The sequence below is a fragment of the Schistocerca cancellata genome, chromosome 11 (assembly GCF_023864275.1).
Source record: "Schistocerca cancellata isolate TAMUIC-IGC-003103 chromosome 11, iqSchCanc2.1, whole genome shotgun sequence".
Lineage (NCBI taxonomy): Eukaryota > Metazoa > Arthropoda > Insecta > Orthoptera > Acrididae > Schistocerca > Schistocerca cancellata.
Window position 1 is genome coordinate 152,332,516 of NC_064636.1, and position 20,832 is coordinate 152,353,347.

The 20,832-nt window shown below is 39.6% G+C and overlaps 1 protein-coding gene across 1 annotated transcript in view; it reads left to right on the forward strand.

Moving 5' to 3' along the window:
- LOC126108386 (zinc finger protein 431-like) overlaps positions 1-20,832 on the forward strand; it is a 176,367-nt gene that overhangs the window by 76,492 nt on the left and 79,043 nt on the right. The window contains exon 7 of the mRNA XM_049913598.1: positions 17,736-19,225. Coding sequence (XP_049769555.1) covers positions 17,736-19,225 — 1,490 coding nt within the window. The remainder of the gene's footprint in view (positions 1-17,735; positions 19,226-20,832) is intronic.

Below are 20,832 nucleotides of genomic sequence, written 5' to 3' on the forward strand. Positions count from 1 at the left end.
ATATTCACTTCCATGTGGCGGGCAAAGCAGAAATGTCGGCGGATATCCTGATTTTCCACAGAGATGTTGCCAAAAATGAATATGCTGTTTGGTTTTACGTTTTCAGGTAGTGGAATATCACTGCTTTTGCTGGCAGTTTAGTATGTTGGTACCTTAACTCCATGCAAAATCTCCTGCAGTAGTTGATATTTTGATTGAAACAGAATTTTTGAAAAATATATACCTGCTCTAAGTGGACTCCCACAGGATATGTCAACAGTGTAAAAAGTAATTATTTTCCGCAGCATGAAACCCCAATAACCAAAGCACCTCTAATATCAGGAAGTAATGGTCCATTCGTCTCGTTCTTCAGGTTTCTACCTTCATCACTGCAGGACCAGTCATTTAAAAACCCTTGTGGTGAGACTGTTTCGTCCACTTGTTTATAGTGGTAACTGTTTATTTACATTGAAATCGAGGGTTTTTATAAACTCTTGGGTATATAAACAAACTTAAATTAGATCGTAATTCAGTGCCCACAGCTGGTAATGATGATTCATACATTTCCACTTCCATCAATGCACAGAGTGCATCATGGAGTCGAGCTATGGTAGTTTCCAATGAGTGGAGATTTTGGCAAGCTATCGACAGTAAATTACTTGTAGAATATGTGACTACCATCTTTGCCAACACTCTAGCTCATCCTGTACCGCATTTCATTAAAATGTTAAAAATCAGCTCCTGTAGATCTGTGCTCCCTCTGTTGTTAAATATTTTAACTGTACCAACTCTATCCCCTACAGAGATGGTATGATCACCTGGTAACATCAGGGGAGAACAAACTTTTCTGTGGAACAAGTCTGACATCTGCTTTGAGACATTGCATTTTCAGTGTCATTGATGCAAAGCGAATATTACTTTGTCATAACTAAATCGATGGTTTTCAAGAAATTCCACTTACTAGAACTCCCTATTCGATATTACACTGACAGTAACATGCTTACACCCACTGGTATTCAAACAGTAGGTTTGATTGAACAGCATTATGTTGACACCAGATGCCTGCTGCTGCAACGACTTCACCTTTGCTGCAAGGAAAGCATATAGTGTTTGTTAGAAGCTTATTTGCTCATTTTCTCTGTTCGTCAGCATTAATACTTAAATTGGCTCACAATGGGGACTTTTGATGCATGACTTGACGCCCTTATCCTTTGATGTTTGTCACAAGTGAGCGAATTATCAATTGCTGTAAGTATATTTTCGCGACATCTACTACTATTATAGCTGTAATGGTATTATTATGTTATTGTTATTATTGTTATTTAGCTTCAAATCCCGTATCTTGTGCACATGTGTGTTTTTATCAGGCACATTTACAAGCTTTATAAACTGTGTGGTCCGTAGAACCACTGGCTGAATTGCATCACTCCTTTGTTTTGTGTTACTTGCAGCACTTAGATCGCCCAATCCAGTGGAAGCTCTCATAGTAGCAGCAGTAGTACATCAGAGTACTGTGAGCTGACATGTTTTCATAAGAAGTGACTTATTTTAAATATTGTCTGTGTTCCTTACCTTCAACTCCTATACTTCGTATATGTCTGTTTATTTACCATGCCAACTCTGGTATGGACAGATATAGTAATTGCTGTGTTCAGATGTGAATGAAGTTGGTGATTCTTTGCTCACAGCTCCAGGTAGTGTTGTCCACCAATTGGTCCACTGATGCGGTCACCTTGGGTACTGCCCATACTGAGATTGACCTCTCACTTGGTCCACAGCTCGTGGTCGTACGGTAGCGTTCTCGCTTCCCGCGCCCAGATTCCCGGGTTCGTTTCCCGGCACAGTCAGGGATTTTCTCTGCCTCGTGATGACTGGGTGTTTTGTGCAGTCCTTAGGTTAGTTAGGTTTAAGTAGTTCTAAGTTATAGGGGACTCATGACCATAGATGTTAAGTCCCATAGTGCTCAGAGCCATTTGAACCTCTCACTTGTGGTCGAGTGGGAAGTCATTCCAGCGTGTGGGTGGCAATGAAAGAATTTCCATGTTGCTGATAGGAGAGCCTGCTCAGTTCGTCTGATGAACAATTTGATTTCTGTTTATGGCTGATGAAATCCATGAGCCAGATGAAGTCGCTTGCCATGTTCCAGAGAAAGCCTCTCAATGTGCAAGACAGGACAGGGGGCAGTATTACTGGTGATTGGAAGCTCCGGTGTTAGGTGTGTTGGCACCATTTAGAGAAACGACTGTATAGGAGGGGAAGGAATCCAATGTGCATACTGGGAGGAGTCTTTACAGATAAGAAATGGGTGCTTCTGGATGCCATGAAAGACATGGAATAGCCAGCAGTAGGTAGTGGCTCACGTTGGTGCTAACAATATGTGCCACATTGGATTGGAAGAGGTTCTCTCAGGTTTCAGGTGACTGGCTAGTAAAGACTGCCAGTCTTGTGTGCGAGGTGAAGGCAGAGCTCACCATCTGAAGCATCATGGGCAGAACTGAAGGTGGTTCTTTTATACAGAGTGGAGTGAAGTCTGAATCAGAGTCCCAGACAGTTCTGCAGCTGTGTAGGTTGCAGATTCCCCAACTAGCGTCAGAAGGTGGTGGATTTACGGATTCAGCTAAATGGCTCAGGAGTCAACTACACAAAGGAAGCAGTTCTATGAATACGCGGATGTGTAGAGGGGACTGGGCTTTTTTTTTAAATTAGAGGGTCTCAGGTAAGTGCAGAAAGTGCTTCAGTTTCAAAGGCTGCAAGTAGAACACCGAAAGAGGGTAGATACAACACAGTAAGTATCGTAGCTGTAAATTGTCATAGTTGCATTAGAAAAGAACGAGGGCTCAAAGTGCTAACAGAAAGCACTAATGTCAAATCATTATAGGTATTTAAATATGTTCAGCTGAAATTTTTGAAGAGACCTAAGCATGTTCACAAAGAATAGATGAAATACATTTGGTGGTGTAGTGTTCATTGCTGTTCGAAGTAGTTTACCTTGTAGTGAAATTTAAGTAGATAGATCTTGTGAGGTAGTAAGGGTAGCGATCAATTAAAAGTTCTGATCTCAGATGTCATGGTCTATCTGTAAAACTACATCTTCCTGACGTATCGTTGCCTACTGCGGCCAACATCTTCGGAGATGAGTAAACGATGGCTGCCAGGCCATGGATTTCCCGTTTATATAGTGTGCATAGAGGGCACCAACATATGTCACGTGGGGCAGACTATAAGTCTATCTCTGACTAACATCATTATTCTTGAATGAATGTAATCGATCGTCACATCATTGGAACAAAGTCGACCACAATATCCTGTCTAACTTTAAGCCGTCCCCTTTTATGTTGAAATCATTGTGGTGTTCCAGAATTTCTATAGCTTTCCTATGCATACGTGCAGAATAATCGATGTTCTGGCTAACACGCTTATCTCACTAAATTTTATTTCATGACCACCTCCCTTAAAAACATGTTTCGGTACAGCTGATTTGTCAGTATATCCCAGTCTACAGTTCCTTTTGTGTTCGGTTGGCCAAAACTTTCCCAGTACAGTCCGTAATATTGTGAATAAATGGAAGAAAAACTTTTCCAGCTGACAGTTGTTGCTGCATGTTGTCACATACTTTTCTTCTGGGATGAAGTGCTCGCTCGATGTCGTTGTCGGCGTATCCATTTTTCTTAACAGCCATTCGTAAATGATTTAGATCAACTTGAAAACAAACTTACTAGCTCTGTCTACCAATGTTTTAATGACACCTCTCTTCTTCCTGGGATGATGGCTCGAATGCTTATGGAGGTAATAGTCGATGTGTGTTGCTTTTGTATACACCTTATGCCCTAGAATCCCATTGCCTGTTTATTGCTGATACGTCCAAAAAATTTAGTTGCCATTTCTCTGTTTCTCCATAGTAAATTGTATCTTTGGATTAATACTATTCAGATACACCAAGAAACCGTACAGTTCCTCTCTACTGTGATTCCATATCACAAAAGTCCCATCCACGTACCGACACCACTTTCAAGGACTTTTTCTGCCCAGCTGCAGTGCTTACTGTTCAAAAAATTCAATGAAAAGATTAGCAACAGCTGGACTCAGAAGGCTGCCCATGGCCACGCCTTCTGTTTGTTCGTGAAACTCATTATCATACTGGAAATAAGTCATGGACGGCCACCGGTGGCCGAGCTGTTCTAGGCGCTTCAGTCTGGAACCGCGCAACCACTACGGTCGCAGGTTCGAATCCTGCCTTGGGCATGGATGTGTGTGATGTCCTTGGGTTAGTTAAGTTTACGTAGTTCTACGTTCTAGCGGACTGATGACCTGAGATGTTAAGTCCCATAGTGCTCAGAGCCAAATAAAGCATGGACAGGCAATGTTGGGACCTCCATAGCCTGGCAGCCAGTCATTGACTCACTGCTGCCCGCAGTTGGTAACGTAACATCAGGAAATAGTAGTTTTACAGATTGACCATGGCTTCTCAGGCCATAAGTTTTAACTAATGGGGATGCTGACTGTGAAAGCCTATACAGTATGATAAGTACAGGTGGAGCTTACACCTACGAACTGGGATAAATTAATAAGTTCCCTTCATCAATGCTCTGACTTGGATGAAACATGCTGAACAGTTCAAAGAAAACTTGTCATTTGAAATAGGTATGCCACTTGTAGAATTAGAATTGGTGGGGACTTTCGTCTACCCTCGATATATTGGCGAAAATACAATGTCAGTGGTAGGCATAAAACGTCGTCGAAAACCTAACTGAATGGTGTGTCTGAAACTTATTTTGCACAGTGAGTTCAGAAACGCACTGAAAGTGTAAATGGTTGAGAAAACATCTTTGACATCTTAATAACCATGGCCAAACACGGAGCGTAACAGGTACAGGGATTAGTGACCACAATATAGTGTAGCCATGAAAAGTTCACAAGAGTGAATACCTGTAACATCAAAACTCACCAAAATAAATGCATAATACATGCCCTTGAAAAAGCAGATAAAAATTCACTTTACACATCCCAAAGAGTGAGTTTCCACTCCTTCAGATAAGTCTTTCTAAACATAGTCCAGATGTGGTTTAAAGTAAAATAAGTAAAAACTGAGAGATATATATCAAATAAATTAATAAGTGGTACTGATACACAACAGGTCAGACCAGTGTTTCAGAAGCAATGAAATACACATGCCAATTTTAATAGTTTCCAGAACGACACTCTGTGTCGAAATCTGGCAGAAAACCCAAAGAAATTCTGGTTGTATGTAAAGTACACAATTGGCAAGATGCATTAATACCTTCACTGCGCGATAACAATGGTATAGGTATTGACGACAGTGCTACTAAAGCGAGTTACTGAAGACGGATTTTATCAATTCCTGCACAGGAAAAGCAAAGTATTCCAGAATTCTAATTAAGAATAACTGCCTATATGAGTAACTTAGAAGTGAGTATCCTAAATGTGTTTGAGTAGCTTAACACTTAAGAAAGGCAATGACTCTGGGGCAGACTGTACCCACGTTAAGAAAGGCAATGCCTCTGGGGCAGACTGTACACCACTCAGATTCCTTTCAGAATATGCTGATACAATAGCTCCATACTTGGCAGTCATAAGCAACTTTTCAACTGCAGAACGATCAGTACCCAGAGACAGGAAAGTAGCACAAATTAGACCGGAACCCAAGAAAGGAAATGGGAGTAATCCGATGAAATGCCCACCCATACCACTAACGTCACTTTGGAGTAGGATTTTGGAAAACATAATCTGTTTGAACATTGTGAATGACCTTCAAGATATCATTTATGGACAAATAACCAACACATATTCGGAGAACATAATTATTGTGAAACACAACAACCTCTTTATTCTCGCAAAGTAATGACTAATTTGGGCAGATGACATTACATTGATTCCATATTTTTTGTTTTACAGAAAGCTTTTGACTCTATTCCTCACAAGTGATTTCCGATGACGTTGTGTGCCCCTGGAGTATCATCCTAGTTGTTTACACTTATTCGTGATTTTGTACCAGGAAGGTAACAGTTCGTAATATCTGACAGAAAGTCATCGAAGTAATATCTGACGTTTCCCAAGTAAGTGTTATAGGCCCTCTCTTGTACCTGATCTATGTACACGATTTAAGAGAGAATCTGAGAAGCTCTCTTTGATTGTTTGCAGATTATGCTGTCATTTACCTTATTGTAAAGTCATCAGATGATCAAAACGAATTGTGAAGTGATAAAGATGTCTTTAAGATGTGAAAAATGACATTTGACTGTAAATAATGGAAAGTATGAAGTAAACCACATGAGTATTGAAATGAATGTGCTAAATTTCGTTACCATGATAAATCATACAAACCTTAAAGCTGTGAACTCAACTAAATACATAGGGATTACACTTATGAGTAAATTAAATCATAACATTCATATAAATACTGCTCTGGAGGAAGCAAACCAAAGATTGGTTTTTTGGCAGACAACTTGGAAAATGTAACAAGTCTACTAAAGAAACAGCTTACACTGTGCTTGTCTGTCCTCTTGTGGAGTATTGCAGTGTGGTGTGGGACATCAAAGAAATTTAAAGGATAGCAGCTGTTTTTGTATTATCACGAAATCAGGGAGAGAGTGCTATGGATACGATACATGAACTGGGATGGCGGTAATTAATTGTTTGTATATACACCCAGTTAAGAAGGTATCTCTTTCATATGAAATGAAGTGCCTATTGAGAAGAAATACCGTGCACAGGTGGTACAGCTGTTTTATCAGAACAGCAGCACTGCATTGCAGGAATATCATTGAAATACATGGCTGTGAAGAGGCCCCATGTCAATAAATGTGTTGAAGAATACAATCAAGGAATTTGAAGAAATAAGTGAATTGGGTGGTGCAGCAGATTGCCATAGCGGTTGTTGAAGTTGCTTTTAGCTACAGCTAATCATGCAGCAGATGCCTCAAATTCTGCAGTAAATGCTAGCGTTCTCACAGGATCTCTCTCTCTCTCTCTCTCTCTCTCTCTCTCTCTCTCTCTCTCTCTCTCTCTCTCTCTCTCTCCCTCCTTCCCTCCCTCCCTCCCCCCCACCCACCCACCCACCCACCCACCCTCCCTCCACACACACACTACCTCTGATTGCCTCCCCCCCAGTTAACAGTTAAAAAGATTTGGTGGCACATTTTACACTAGTATCTCTAGAAGGCGCTGAATGTGCTGCTAAAGAAGCCCCAAGATAGGCTACAACACTTTAATTTTGCCTTCATTTTTGGCACACATGGAAATGAGTGACTTTTGGCTGGGGAATATTCTTGGGATGGACAAGGCGTATTTTACTCTGCATAGGGCTGTGAATGCACAGAACTGTCACATATGGGGGTTTTCCTCCTAAATCTTGTGCAGGAACAACCACTGCTCCCAGCTTATGTGATAATGTGGTGTGATTTCACAAGCCCCCTTCATTTTCAGTCAGTGTTCCTAGAAGATAATGACAAGTCATGCACCTCTTAGGAGTACAGTGACATCTGAATTTTATAAGGACCTTCTTATGCAATGTGATTCCAGCATTTCATGAAAACACATGTACCATTATTTTGATGGTATGTCATTGTCAAGTGAACCATTGGTTTCATGTAAACTTCAGTATCATCTGCATCATATTTAGGCAGTTTAAAGATATGTGGCCTTCGAGATCCTCTGATATAAATTCATGTGACATGTGGATGTTGGGATATGTGAAAGATTTACTGGGGATGTATCCAGATACCCCTGATCAGTAACCTATCATATGATGACAGTCAATCTGATTACACTGTATATGATGTAGACAACTATTTACTATGTCATGTCATGCATACATCAAGTTGCAGAGGCAGTAGACCATTCTGAATATGTAACTTCTGATCATATGCTAACAAAGGTACCAGAACCACCATTATCATTGGTCTGATCGTTCTTCTCTTTTCCTGCCTGATACCTCATTCTCACTGCTTATAGCGCCATATTTTCACCTGGTGGCGGAAAGTGAAAAATTATTTTCCAGCATGCTCGTTGAGGACACCAGTTAATATACATCCTACAATGTTACAGCATCCTGCAAAGTATAGAGCCCACACTGCAGCACCCAGAACACTCTGTTTAATTAAAATCAGTTAAAACGCCTCGGATCGATTTCTTGTTATGAAAACAGGGTGCTTTTCAGACAATTTTACCCTCAGTAAATTCCTAATAAAGTTGCTATGACGTCTAGCAGAAGCCACACTCGTTCTATGATTGCCACTCAGCAGGGGTTTTTATCAACAGCTTGTGTTTATTGTTATTACAGTGTAATAGTTATGGTGACCTCTGTCAGTGTCGCCTACAATGTGCAGTGTGCCCCATGTCTCCCTAACCATTCAAACCAGTCAGATCGGACTTATTTTCTCCATGAGTTCTGTCCACAGCTCGTGATCTAGTAGCTAACATTGTTGCTTCTGGATCATGGGATCCTGGATTCGATTCCTGGCTGGGTTGGGGACGTTCTCTGTCTAATGACTGGGTGTTTGCATTGTCCTCATCATTTGATCATCATCATTCGTGACAGTGGCTACATTGGACTGTGTAAAAAAAGACTGTAAAAATTGGGACTGATGACTGTGCAGTTGAGTGACCCACAAACCAATCATCATCATACATGACTTCTGAGAGTAAGAGAACTGTACTTCAACGTATATTTCGGTAAATGATTTATGAAGTTGTGGATGACACTAATATTCATCAAGATTAAATGACGGAAATTGGTGATACAAATTCAGAAAATGGCTTGGTGGTGGTGGTAGTAGTGGTCGTTGTGAAAATGATAACAGAGAACATACTCATGTCACCATGACTCCTACTTTTATTGTAGGGGAAACTCAAATGGAGACATGCACAATCCAAGCAATGTATATGCTAGACAATATAACATAGCTTTGCAGATTCCTGGCTTGTGACTCAGTGGTAATGCGTTGGGCAGGAATCGAGACATTGAACTAGAAATCAGGTATACTTTTCCCTGAAGATTTTTAGATATTCAACAGTGATGAAAAAAATCTTGATAATATAAAAATGTTCAAAAGAACATACCTTCTTTGCGTGATATTAATGTTTCTGAGATAAGATTTAAAAGGCTTGCTTATATTCACAACAGTCTCCAACCCTGGCATCAAGTGCACTGACAATCTTTCCTTAGTAGGTGGAACCAGATGTAATAGTTTCACAGTGATGTAAGAAACGACCCACCAGGGTAGCCGAGAGCACTAACACACTGCTTCCTGGATTCCAGTAGGCGTTCTGACCCCGGATCGAATCCACCTGGCAGATTAACGACGAAGGGCCAGTGCGCCGGCCAGCCTGGATGTGGTTTTTAGGTGGTTTTCGACACCCTGCTAGGTGAATAGCAGGCTGCTCCCCACATTCCACCTCAGTTACACAGCTTGCAGACATTCGCATTTTCCCAAGGATTACACTGGATGGAAACAGTTGGGGTACATTAATTCACTAATTATATCCCGGAACGGGGGGGGGGGGGGAGGGACTTTGGGAATAGCGACCCCATCGTAATACTAGCCTGTATAATATGTAATGGCAATTTGCAACCAGCCTCGGCCAAAAGACTGAGTAAAGGTTGCGAAGTCCCATTGATCCCGCAACCCAACTAGTTGTTGGGTAGAGGAGTACTGGCGTAGATAAATCGAATGTAAGAAACTGTTTTTGTTCATAATGACAGCCCTTTGGTTGGAAAATTGAGAGAACAAAGGAAGGAATAAAATAGAGGTAACAGCTATCATGCCAAAATTTTTAACAAATGTGGTGTAAACCTTCAGCAGTGTTACTGTCCAGGCTGTAGTATGTGTGTTGATAAAATACACGTGCACTTCCATCATCACTGCAACCATCAAAAAGAAACGCAAAGTATATCTATTTAAAAAAGCTGATAAGAATGCCCTTAACGCCCTCTTAAGAGACAGTCTTCACTCCTTCCGATCCGATCATGTAAGTGTAGAAAAGTTGTGGTATGTTTTCAGAGAGATAATATCGACAGCAATTGAGAGATAAATATCACATAAATTAATAAGGGATGGCAATCATCCCCCATGGTATACCAGGTGGGTCAGATTGTTGTTGCAGAAGCAACGAAAAAAGCATGCCAAATTTAAAACAGCACAAAATCCTCATGATTGGCAAAGTTTTACAGAAGTTCGAAATATGGCGCGTACTTCAATGCGAGATGCTTTCAATAATTTCCACAACGAAATTCTGTCTCGAAATCTGGCAGAAAACCAAAAGAGATCCTGGTCATACATAAGGCACACCAGTGGCAACACACAATACCTTCACTGTGCGATAACAATGGTGAAGTCACTGAAGATAGTGCCACTAAAGCAGATTTATGAAACACGGTTTTCCGAAACCCCTTCACCAAAGAAGACGAAGTAAATATTCCTGAATTCCAATCAAGAACAACTCCCAAGATGAGAAACATAGAAGTAGATATCCTCGGAGTAACAAAGGAGCTTAAATCACTTAATAATGGCAAAGCCTCCGGTCCAGACTGTATACCAGCAGGTTCCTCTCAGAGTATGCTGACAAAATAGCTCCATATTTAGCAATAATATACAACAACTCGCTCACCGAAAGATCCGTACCTAAAGACTGGAAAATTGCTCAAGTCACACAAATACCCAAATAGGGAAGTAGGAGTAATTCGCTAAATTACAGGCCTATATCACTGACGTTGATTTGCAGTAGGGTTTTGGAATGTATACTATATTCAAACATTATGAAGTACCTCGAAGAAAACGATTTATTGACACAGTCAGCATGGTTTCAGAAAATATCGTTCTTGTGAGACACAACTGACTCTTTATACTCTGAAGTAATAAGTGTTATCGGCAAGGAATGTCAAATTGATTCCATATTTTTAGATTTACAGAAGGCTTTCGACACTGTTCCTCACAGGCGTCTTCTAACCAAACTGTGTGCATACAGAGTATCGCCTCAGTTGAGTGACTGGATTCATGTTTCATGTCATAAAGGTCACAGTCCATACTAATTGACGGAAAGTCATCGAGTAAAACAAGTAATATCCGGCGTTCCCCGCTATTGTTCCTGATCTATATTAACAACATAGGAGACAATCCAGGTAGCCGTCTTAAATTGTTTGTAGATGATTCTGTCATTTATCGTCTTGTAAAGTCGTCACATGATAAAAACGACTTACAAAATGATTTAGATAAGATACCTGTATGGTGCAAAAAGTGGCAACTGACCCTGAATTAGGGAAAGTATGAAGTTATTCACATGAGTCCTAAAAGAAGTGTGCAAAATTACGATTACACGATAAGTCACACGAAACTGAAGGCTGTAAATTCAACTAAATACTTATGGATTACAAATAACCTAAATTCGAACGATCACATAGATAATATTGTGGGTAGAGAAAAAGGGAGAGAAGGAAACATAGTAGGTGAATATGGATAGGGGGTAAGAAATGAAAGAGGAAGCCGTCTGGTATAATTTTGCACAGAGCATAACTTAATCATAGTTAACACTTAGTTAAAGAATCATAAAAGAATGTTGTACACATGGAAGAATCCTGGAGATACTAGAAGGGATCAGATAGATTATATAATGGTAAGACAGAGACTTATGAACCAGGTTTTAAATTGTAAGACATTTCCAGGGGCAGATGTGGACTCTGACCACAATCTATTGGTTATGAACTGTATATTAAAACTGAAGAAACTACAATGGGAATTTAAGGAGATGGGACCTGGATAAACAGACTAAATCGGAGGTCGTACAGAGTTTCAGGGAGAGGATAAGGGAACAATTGTCACGAATGGGGGAAAGAAATACAGTAGAAGAAGAATAGGTAGCTTTGAGGAATGAAATAGTGAAGGCAGCTGAAGATCAAGTAGGTAAAAAGACGAGTGCCAGTAGAAATCCTTGGGTAACAGAAGAAATATTGAGTTTAATTGATGAAAGGAGAAAATATAAAAATGCAGTAAATAAAGCAGGCAAAAAGGAATACAAACGTCTCAAAAATGAGATTGACAGGAAGTGCAAAATGGCTAATCAGGGATGGCTAGAGGACAAATGTAAGGCTGTAAAGGGTTATCTCACGATGGGTAAGATAGATACTGCCTACAGGAAAATTAGAGAGACCTTTGGAGAAAAGAGAGCCACTTGCATGAATATCAAGAGTTCAGATGAAAACCCAGTTGTAAGCAAAGAAGGGAAAGCAGAAAGGTGGAAGGAGTATACAGGGTGTTACAAAAAGGTACGGCCAAACTTTCAGGAAACATTCTCCACACACAAAGAACGAAAATATGTTATGCGGACATATATCCGGAAAGGCTTACTTTCCATGTTGAGCTCATTTTATTACTTCTTTTCAAATCACATTAATCATGGAATGGAAACAAACAGAATCAGAACATACCAGCGTGACTTCAAACACTTTGTTACAGGAAATGTTCAAAACATCCTCCGTTAGTGGGGATACATGCATCCACCCTCCGTTGCATGGAATCCCTCATGCGCTGATGCATCCCTGGAGAATGGCGTATTTTATCACAGCCATCCATAATATGAGCATGAAGAGTCTCTACATTTGGTACCAGGGTTGCGTAGACAAGAGCTTTCAAATGCCCCCATAAATGAAAGTCAGTAGGGTTGAGGTCAGGGGAGTGTGGAAGCCATGGAATTGGTCTGCCTCTACCAATCCATCGCTCACCGAATCTGTTGTTGAGAAGTGTACAAACACTTTGACTGAAATGTGAAAGAGCTCCATCGTACATGAACCACATGTTGTGTCATACATGTAAAGGCATATGTTCTAGCAGCACAGGTAGAGTATCCCGTATGAAATGATAACGTGCTCCATTGAGCGTAGGTGGAAGAACATGGGGCCCAATCAAGACATCACCAACAATGCCTGCCCAAATGTTCACATAAAATCTGTGTTGATGAAGTGATTTCACAATTGCGTGGGGATTCTCGTCAGCCCACACATGTTGATTGTGAAAATTTACAATTTGATCACGTTGAAATGAAGCCTCATCCGTAAAGAGAACATTTGCACTGAAATGAGGACTGACACATTGTTGGATAAACCATTCACAGAAGTGTACCCGTGGAGGCCAATCAACTGCTGATAGTGCCTGCACACGCTGTACGTGGTACGGAAACAACTGGTTCTCCCGTAGCGCTCTCCATTCAGTGACGTGGTCAACGTTACCTTGTTTGTACAGCAGCAACGTCTCTGACGCTAACATTAGAGTTATCGTCAACTGCACAAAGAATTGCCTCATCCATTCTCCTCGTCGTTCTAGGTCTTCCCCAGTCGCGAGTCATAGGCTGGAATGTTCCGTGCTCCCTAAGACGCCGATCCATTGCTTCGAACGTCTTCCCGTCGAGACACCTTCGTTCTGGAAATCTGTCTCGATACAAACGTACCATGCCACGGCTATTGCCCCGTGCTAATCCATACATCAAGTGGGCATCTGCGAACTCCACATTTGTAAACATTGCACTGACTGCAAAACCACGTTCGTAATGAACACTAACCTGTTGATGCTACGTACTGATGTGCTTGATACTAGTACTGTAGAGCAATGAGTCGCATGTCAACACAAGCACCAAATTCAACATTACCTTCCTTCAGTTGGGCCAACTGGCGGTGAATCGAGGAAGTACAGTACATACTGACGAAACTAAAATGAGCTCTAACATGGAAATTAAGCGTTTCCGGACAAATGTCCACATAACACTGTTCCTTTATTTGTGTGAGAGGAATGTTTCTTGAAAGTTTGGCCGTACCTTTTTGTAACACCTTGTATAGAGAGTCTATACAAGGGCGATGTGCTTGAGGACAATATTATGGAAATGGAAGAGGATTTAGATGAAGATGAAATGGGAGATACGATACTGCAGAAAGAGTTTGACAGAGCATTGAAAGACCTGAGTCGAAACAAGGCCCCGGGAGAGGACAACATTCCATTTGAACTGCTGATGGCCTTGGAAGAGCCAGTCCTGACAAAACTCTACCATCTGGTGAGCAAGATGTATGAAACAGGCGAAATACCTTCAAATCTCAAGAAGAATATAATAATTCCAAGCCCAAAGAAAGCAGGCATTGACAGATGTGAAAATTACCGAACTATCAGTTTAATAAGTCACAGCTGCAAAATACAAACGCGAATTCTTTATAGATCAATGGAAAAACTTTTACAGGTCGGCCTCTGAGAAGATCAGTTTGGATTCCATAGAAATATTGGAACACGTGAGAAATACTGACTCTACGACTTATCTTAGAAGAAAGATTAAGGAAAGGCAAACCTATGTTTCTAGCATTTGTAGACTTAGAGAAAGCTTTTGACAATGTTGACTGGAATACTCTCTTTCAAATTCTAAAGGTGGCAGGGGTAAAATACATGGAGTTGAATTCTGTTTACATTTTGTACACAAATCAGATGGCAATTAAGAGTAGAGGGGCATGAAAGGTAAGCAGTTGTTGGGAAGGGAGTGATACAGGGTTGTAGCCTCTCCCCGATGTTATTTAATCTGTATATATAGCGAGCAGTAAAGGAAACAAAAGAAAAATTCGGAGTAGGTATTAAAATCCATGGAGAAGAAATAAAAACTTTCAGGTTCGCCGATGACATTGTGATTCTGTCGGAGACAGCAAAGGACTTGGAAGAGCAGCTGAACAGAATGGACAGTGTCTTCAAAGGAGGATATAAGATGAACATCAACAAAAGCAAAAATAGGATAATGGAATGTAGTTGGGTGATGCTGAGGAATTAGATTAGCTGATGAGCCACTTACAGTAGTAGGTGAGTTTTGCTGTTTTGGGGGGAAAAATAACTGACGATGGAAGATGTAGATAGGATATAAAATGTAGACTGGCAATGGCAAGGAAAGCGTTTCTGAAGAAGAGAAATGTATGAACATCGAGTATAGATTTAAGTGTCAGGAAGTCGTTTCTGAAAGTATTTGTATGGAGTGTAGCCATGTATGGATGTGAAACATGGAGGATAAATAGTTTGGACAAAAATAGAATAGAAGCTTTCGAAATTTGGTGCTACGGAAGAATGCTGAAGATTAGATGGGTAGATCACATAACTAATGAGGAGGTATTGACTAGAATTGGGGAGAAGAAGAGTTGTGGCACAACTTGACAAGAAGGACCGGTTGGTAGGATATGTTCTGCGGCATCAAGGGATCACAAATTTAGCATTGGAGGGCTGCGTGAAGGGTAAAAATTGTAGAGGGTGACCAAGAGATGAATACACTAGCAGATTCAGAAGGATGTAGGTTGCAGTAGGTACTGGGAGATGAAGAAGCTTGCACAGGATAGAGTAGCATGGAGAGCTGCATCAAACCAGTCTCAGGACTGAAGACGACAACAACAACAACAGAGCAAACCAAAGACTGCAATTCATTGTTAGAACACTTAGAAGGTGCAGCACGTCTACTAGAGAGACTGCTTACACCACGCTTGTCAACCCTTTTCTGGAGTATTGCTGTGTGGTGTGGGATCTGCGTCAGGTGGGACTGACGGATGACACTGAAAAAGTACAAAAAACGGCAGCTCGTTTTGTATAATCGCGAAATAGGGGACATAGTGTCAGAGACATGGTATGTGAATTGGAGTGGCAATCATGAAAACATAGGCGTTTTTCGTTGCGACAGGATCTTCTCATGAAATTTCAATCACCAGTTTTCTCCTCTAATTGGGAAATCATTCTGTTGGCACCTACTTACATAGGGAGAAACGATCATCACGATAAAATAAGAGAAATCAGGGCTCGCACAGAAAAATTTAAGTGCCCCTTTTTCCTGCGCGCTGTTCGACAGTGGAATAGTAGAGAGTGAGTTTGAAAGCGCTTCATTGAACCATCTGCGAGGCACTTTATTGTGAATAGCATAGTAATCGTGTAGATGTAGATGAATAGTTTATCAATGTACCTGCCACACAAAATGCTGTGCAGTAAAAATTAGGGATATGACACAAGCATGCATTATCTACACAATGCTTACATGGTGGTCTCTAAAACAATTGATAAATAAAAACCTCAAAATTAATTTATTGCTAAAGGTTTCCATAAATTATGTTTCTTATTGTGGTAGGTTTATGGTTGACTGGCATATTGTAAAATTTTAACTGTAAGTTTTATTTCTAGTAGTTTGACAAACAGAAAGGTATCTGTTTGAAATCTTAGTTGCATATTTTTCTGATGTGTTTTATCATTATTAGTGTTCAGTTACTTCACTTACATGTGTATGAAAATACAAGTTGTAAATTATTGAGTTATAAAAGCTAGAATATTTAGTGATTCAGTTGTCAACTTCTAGAATCTGACAAACCATGATACCAGTTACATTTAAAAAAGTCGTGTGATCCAATTAATTGTTCAAAAACACTTGAAATTTACCAGATACCATGCCAAAGAAAACTGTATACTCAAAACAATGCAAAAAAGTGAAAAGGTACAGTCAGAACAAAAGAAAACTGGAGTCTGCACACCTTCAGTAGTTTGTAATCTTTCCTATCCATCTATGTACATACTGGGGACCTGAAAAGCATTACAGTTCTTTTCTGTGGGAAAGGGTTCAACTGCAGGTATAATAATGAAACCCAGATACTAGAGGTGCAGCTCATGCATCAGCTGTTAACACTGCCACTCAGTATGTAGTGTTACCCTTCAGTATTTAATGGGTGATGATGTGACCATTTATGTGTGTGTCCTTCAGTCAACGGTGTTCTGGAATGCCAGGAGACCAGATGTTGGGAAGATGTAAAAATTTTCAACAAGGCTCACTCCAAGTGTACTGGAAAATTTGCAACCATTTCCATGTGTTCAGACAATATTTCCATTTGTGGAAGGCTTCATATAAGTTGCAGTGCTAAAAACAGTTTTAGATTAAAACCATCTGCAAGTGTCTCATTCACATTCATTCATCAGTATGCAAATTTATTCCCTTGATTGCTGTCACATTGATTCTTGTTCATGAACAGTCATTGTCCAGCTGATCAACATCCATTGTAGGTAACTAATGAAAATATTGATGCTTGCACTAGTAATTGATTTATTTGGAATCAAACAAAAAAATTGTTTACCAGGTGAAATAAATTTACCATTTCTAGAGGTGAAAGTGTTGGCGACACAAGGAGAATGCACTTACAGAGCTAACATAATCGAAGAGGAACATTTAAAAATTATTTCTCTTAAATAAATCTGAAATACCTTCAATGTAAAAATTTTGAATTAAAACATGTAACTGATTAATTTTTTGATACATTTCATAAATTGTTGTAGACTGTTGACTTGTAGCACTGTATTTTAAAAAAGATTGTAACAGGTGAAAGTGAAGTATTTTAGTTCTAATCTAAAAATTTCAGATCAAATCGGCAATGCCTCAGAATAATGATTATTGAATTTCCTCTGGTTATTTTCGTTTTAAACCACTTTTACCTCATCAGTTCTTTACTTCTGGTGGAATATTATAATTTTAAATCAGTAACAGTTACTGAATATGTCAATTCTTATGCACTTTTATGACTTGTGGCCTATAGTACAGGATTTATGGTCACTCAAATATTGTTTCTTTGTTGTATATCTCAATATTTAACATTATCCTCCTCACTCTTCAGATTTATGACTTGTCGCCTATAGTACAGGATTTATGGTCACTCAAATATTGTTTCTTTGTTGTATATCTCAATATTTAACATTATCCTCCTCACTCTTCAGATTTACTCAGACTACTGGTGGGAGTTGCAGCATATCATGTGAAGAAACTTGTCACCATAGACTGGTCCAGGATGAGTTGGTGATAGACATGGAGAAGTCAACACATGGGTTCAGTACCAATACAGAAGATGTGACTATTGATAAGGAATGCTCAGTTGCCACCCAGCATGACTGTAGTACGAGGGAAAAGGAATTACATGTATATAGCTGTAATTTCTGCCAACAGAGCTTTTCTTCAAAATACAGACTCATAATGCATGTGTTTATGCACATTGATGGAACACAACCACCTTTGTATGTTTGTAAGTGGTGTGGTGAGGTATTTCACAGTAATGTTGGCTTGAAAAAGCATATGAGAATGAGTGAGAATTGTCGAGTTTTAATTGCTGACAGTCATGAAAAATATGGACATAGTGATGAGCATCAAACCACTACCTCATTAGATAGCGAGGCAGAAGTTTCTGTCACAGAACACAATGAGCAGTCTTCATTTAAGGAAACTTGGAAAGATTCAAAGAAGTCCTCTAATGACATATGTAACACACATATGACAAATGATAGAGAGAAAACAAGTAATTATGGAACTTTGTCTATAGCTGTTAATGTCAGTGCCCAGGCTGATCTACTTACTGCAAACAGAACCGACAGATGTGGTATTTGTGGCAAATTGTTTGCTAGGTCAGGTGATCTCGAGAAACATGTTTCCATTCATACTGGGAAGAAACCTTACATGTGTGTGATTTGTGGGAAATCTTTTACTATGTCAAGCCATCTCAAGGAACACACATTAATTCACACTGGAAATCAACCGCACAAATGTGATATTTGTGGGAAATCTTTTGCTTTCTCAAGTAATCTGAAGATACACAATGTAATTCACACTGGAAATAAACCTTTCAGATGTGAGATTTGTGGGAAATCTTTTGCTAGGGCATATCATCGCAACACACACATATTACTTCACACTGGAAATAAACATTTCAGATGTGAGATTTGTGGGAAATCTTTTGCTAGGGCAGATTATCGCAAGACACACATATTACTTCACACTGGAAATAAACCTCACAAATGTGAGATTTGTGGGAAATCTTTTACTGTATTAGGCCGTCTTAACAAACACATATTGATTCACACTGGAGATAAACCTCACAAATGTGAGATTTGTGGGAAATCTTTTGCTGTGTCAGGCTATCTCAAGAATCACGTTTTAATTCACACTGGAAAGAAACCGCACAAATGTGAGATTTGTGGGAAATCTTTTGCTAGGGCAGATCATCGCAAGACACACACATTATATCACACTGGAAATAAACCTCACAAATGTGAGATTTGTGGGAAATCTTTTACTATATTAGTCAATCTTAACAGACATTCTTTAATTCACACTGGAGAGAAACCTCACAAATGTGAGATTTGTGGGAAATCTTTTGCTGTGTCAGGCTATCTCAAGAATCACGTTTTAATTCACACTGGAAATAAATCGCACAAATGTGAGATTTGTGGGAAATCTTTTACTCTATTAGGCAATCTTAACAAACATTTATTAATTCACACTGGAAAGAACCCTCACAAATGTGAGATCTGTGGGGAATCTTTTGCTACATCAGGTGATCTCAATACACATGCATTTGAACACACTGCAAGTGGACCTCACAAATGTGGTATCTGTGACCAAAGTTTCACTTACTTAGATACTCTCAAGACACATGCATTACTTCACATCAGAAAGAAAATGTAAGTATGTGTTAGTTTACGCAAATAGGTTTTCGTGGTTGGTGCCCTCAAGGCCTATAAAATAATGTATGTACCAGGGGACAATAAATTGTGCTTTCGGTGAAATAACTTTAAAATCTGGTTGAATTGTAAAAAAAAACTTGTAATGATGTGTACTATAGAGTGCTAACAGATAATGTGACAAAAAATTCATATCTGTAGCTCCAGATGTCAAGAAATGGTATTACCAAATACTCAAGAAACACGAATCAAATGTGTTTTTGTCATTAGCACTGCTGCTTTTTCCTATTGATCTTGCGACAAGAAGATTGTGAATTGTGATAAATCTTTACATTTGTCAGTAATCGTAAGTATCTTGCAATATTCAGTATAAGGCCAAGGAAATGTGATGACTTGCTGCTTAATATTCCAAACAAAGTCATCATGTAGTACTTGTAACTCTGTATTTTAGAAACAATGTCAGTAAAAATATATTCATGGCACTTGCTTCATTGAGGCTCAATACTGGAGAAACATGATTATAACAATTATTTTACTCAGTTATGTTTTCTCAAGAGACTTGGTGTGTCATTAATAATGTGTACATTTATGTTCTGTTGGTACTAATCCTGTGTTACTAAACATAACAACAAATATAAGAACCTGCTTAATAGCATGTTCGGCCACCTTTGGAATACAGTACTTTGACAATTCTACATGATATGGACTTGACACATCATTTACATGATTCTGGGTGTATGTTGCAGCAGTTGTATTCCACACGTTCAGATTAGCTAAATGGTATGGTCAAGACATCAGTGTTAGTTACCATGCTACTCAGACAATTTACATGTGACATGGACAGTTATCCCGCTGAAAGATGCCTCCACTATGGGAGAGCACACCAGGAATGAAGGAATCCATGCAGTTGCAATAAATGTCACATAGTCTGCAACTGTCATGATGCCTTCTGTTGCTAACAGGTGTCCCACAGGAGCCAAAGTGACTGCCCCCATAGCATAATGGGCCCTCCATTTGATTCCATTCATTTAGATAATAGCATATCTGAATGTGCAACTGACCTGGTGTAACAGGAAATGTCACCCATCCTGATAGTTAACATTTGAAATGACCTTCACTTCAGCGTCAATGATCCCTTGCCCACTGCAGTTGCAGGTGAACATTTTGGTGGATCGGTATGGAAACATACAGTGACCATATGTTCCAGAGCCACACATTCAACAATGTACATTGAACTGTGGGTTCCAAAACGTGTATGGCTGCCCCAGCGTTGTTTTCTGTCATTAGATATGCCACATATTGCCACATCTCCAGCTTTACAGAGCAGGCAAGCTTCTGACCTCCATTCTTTGTGAAGAAGTAT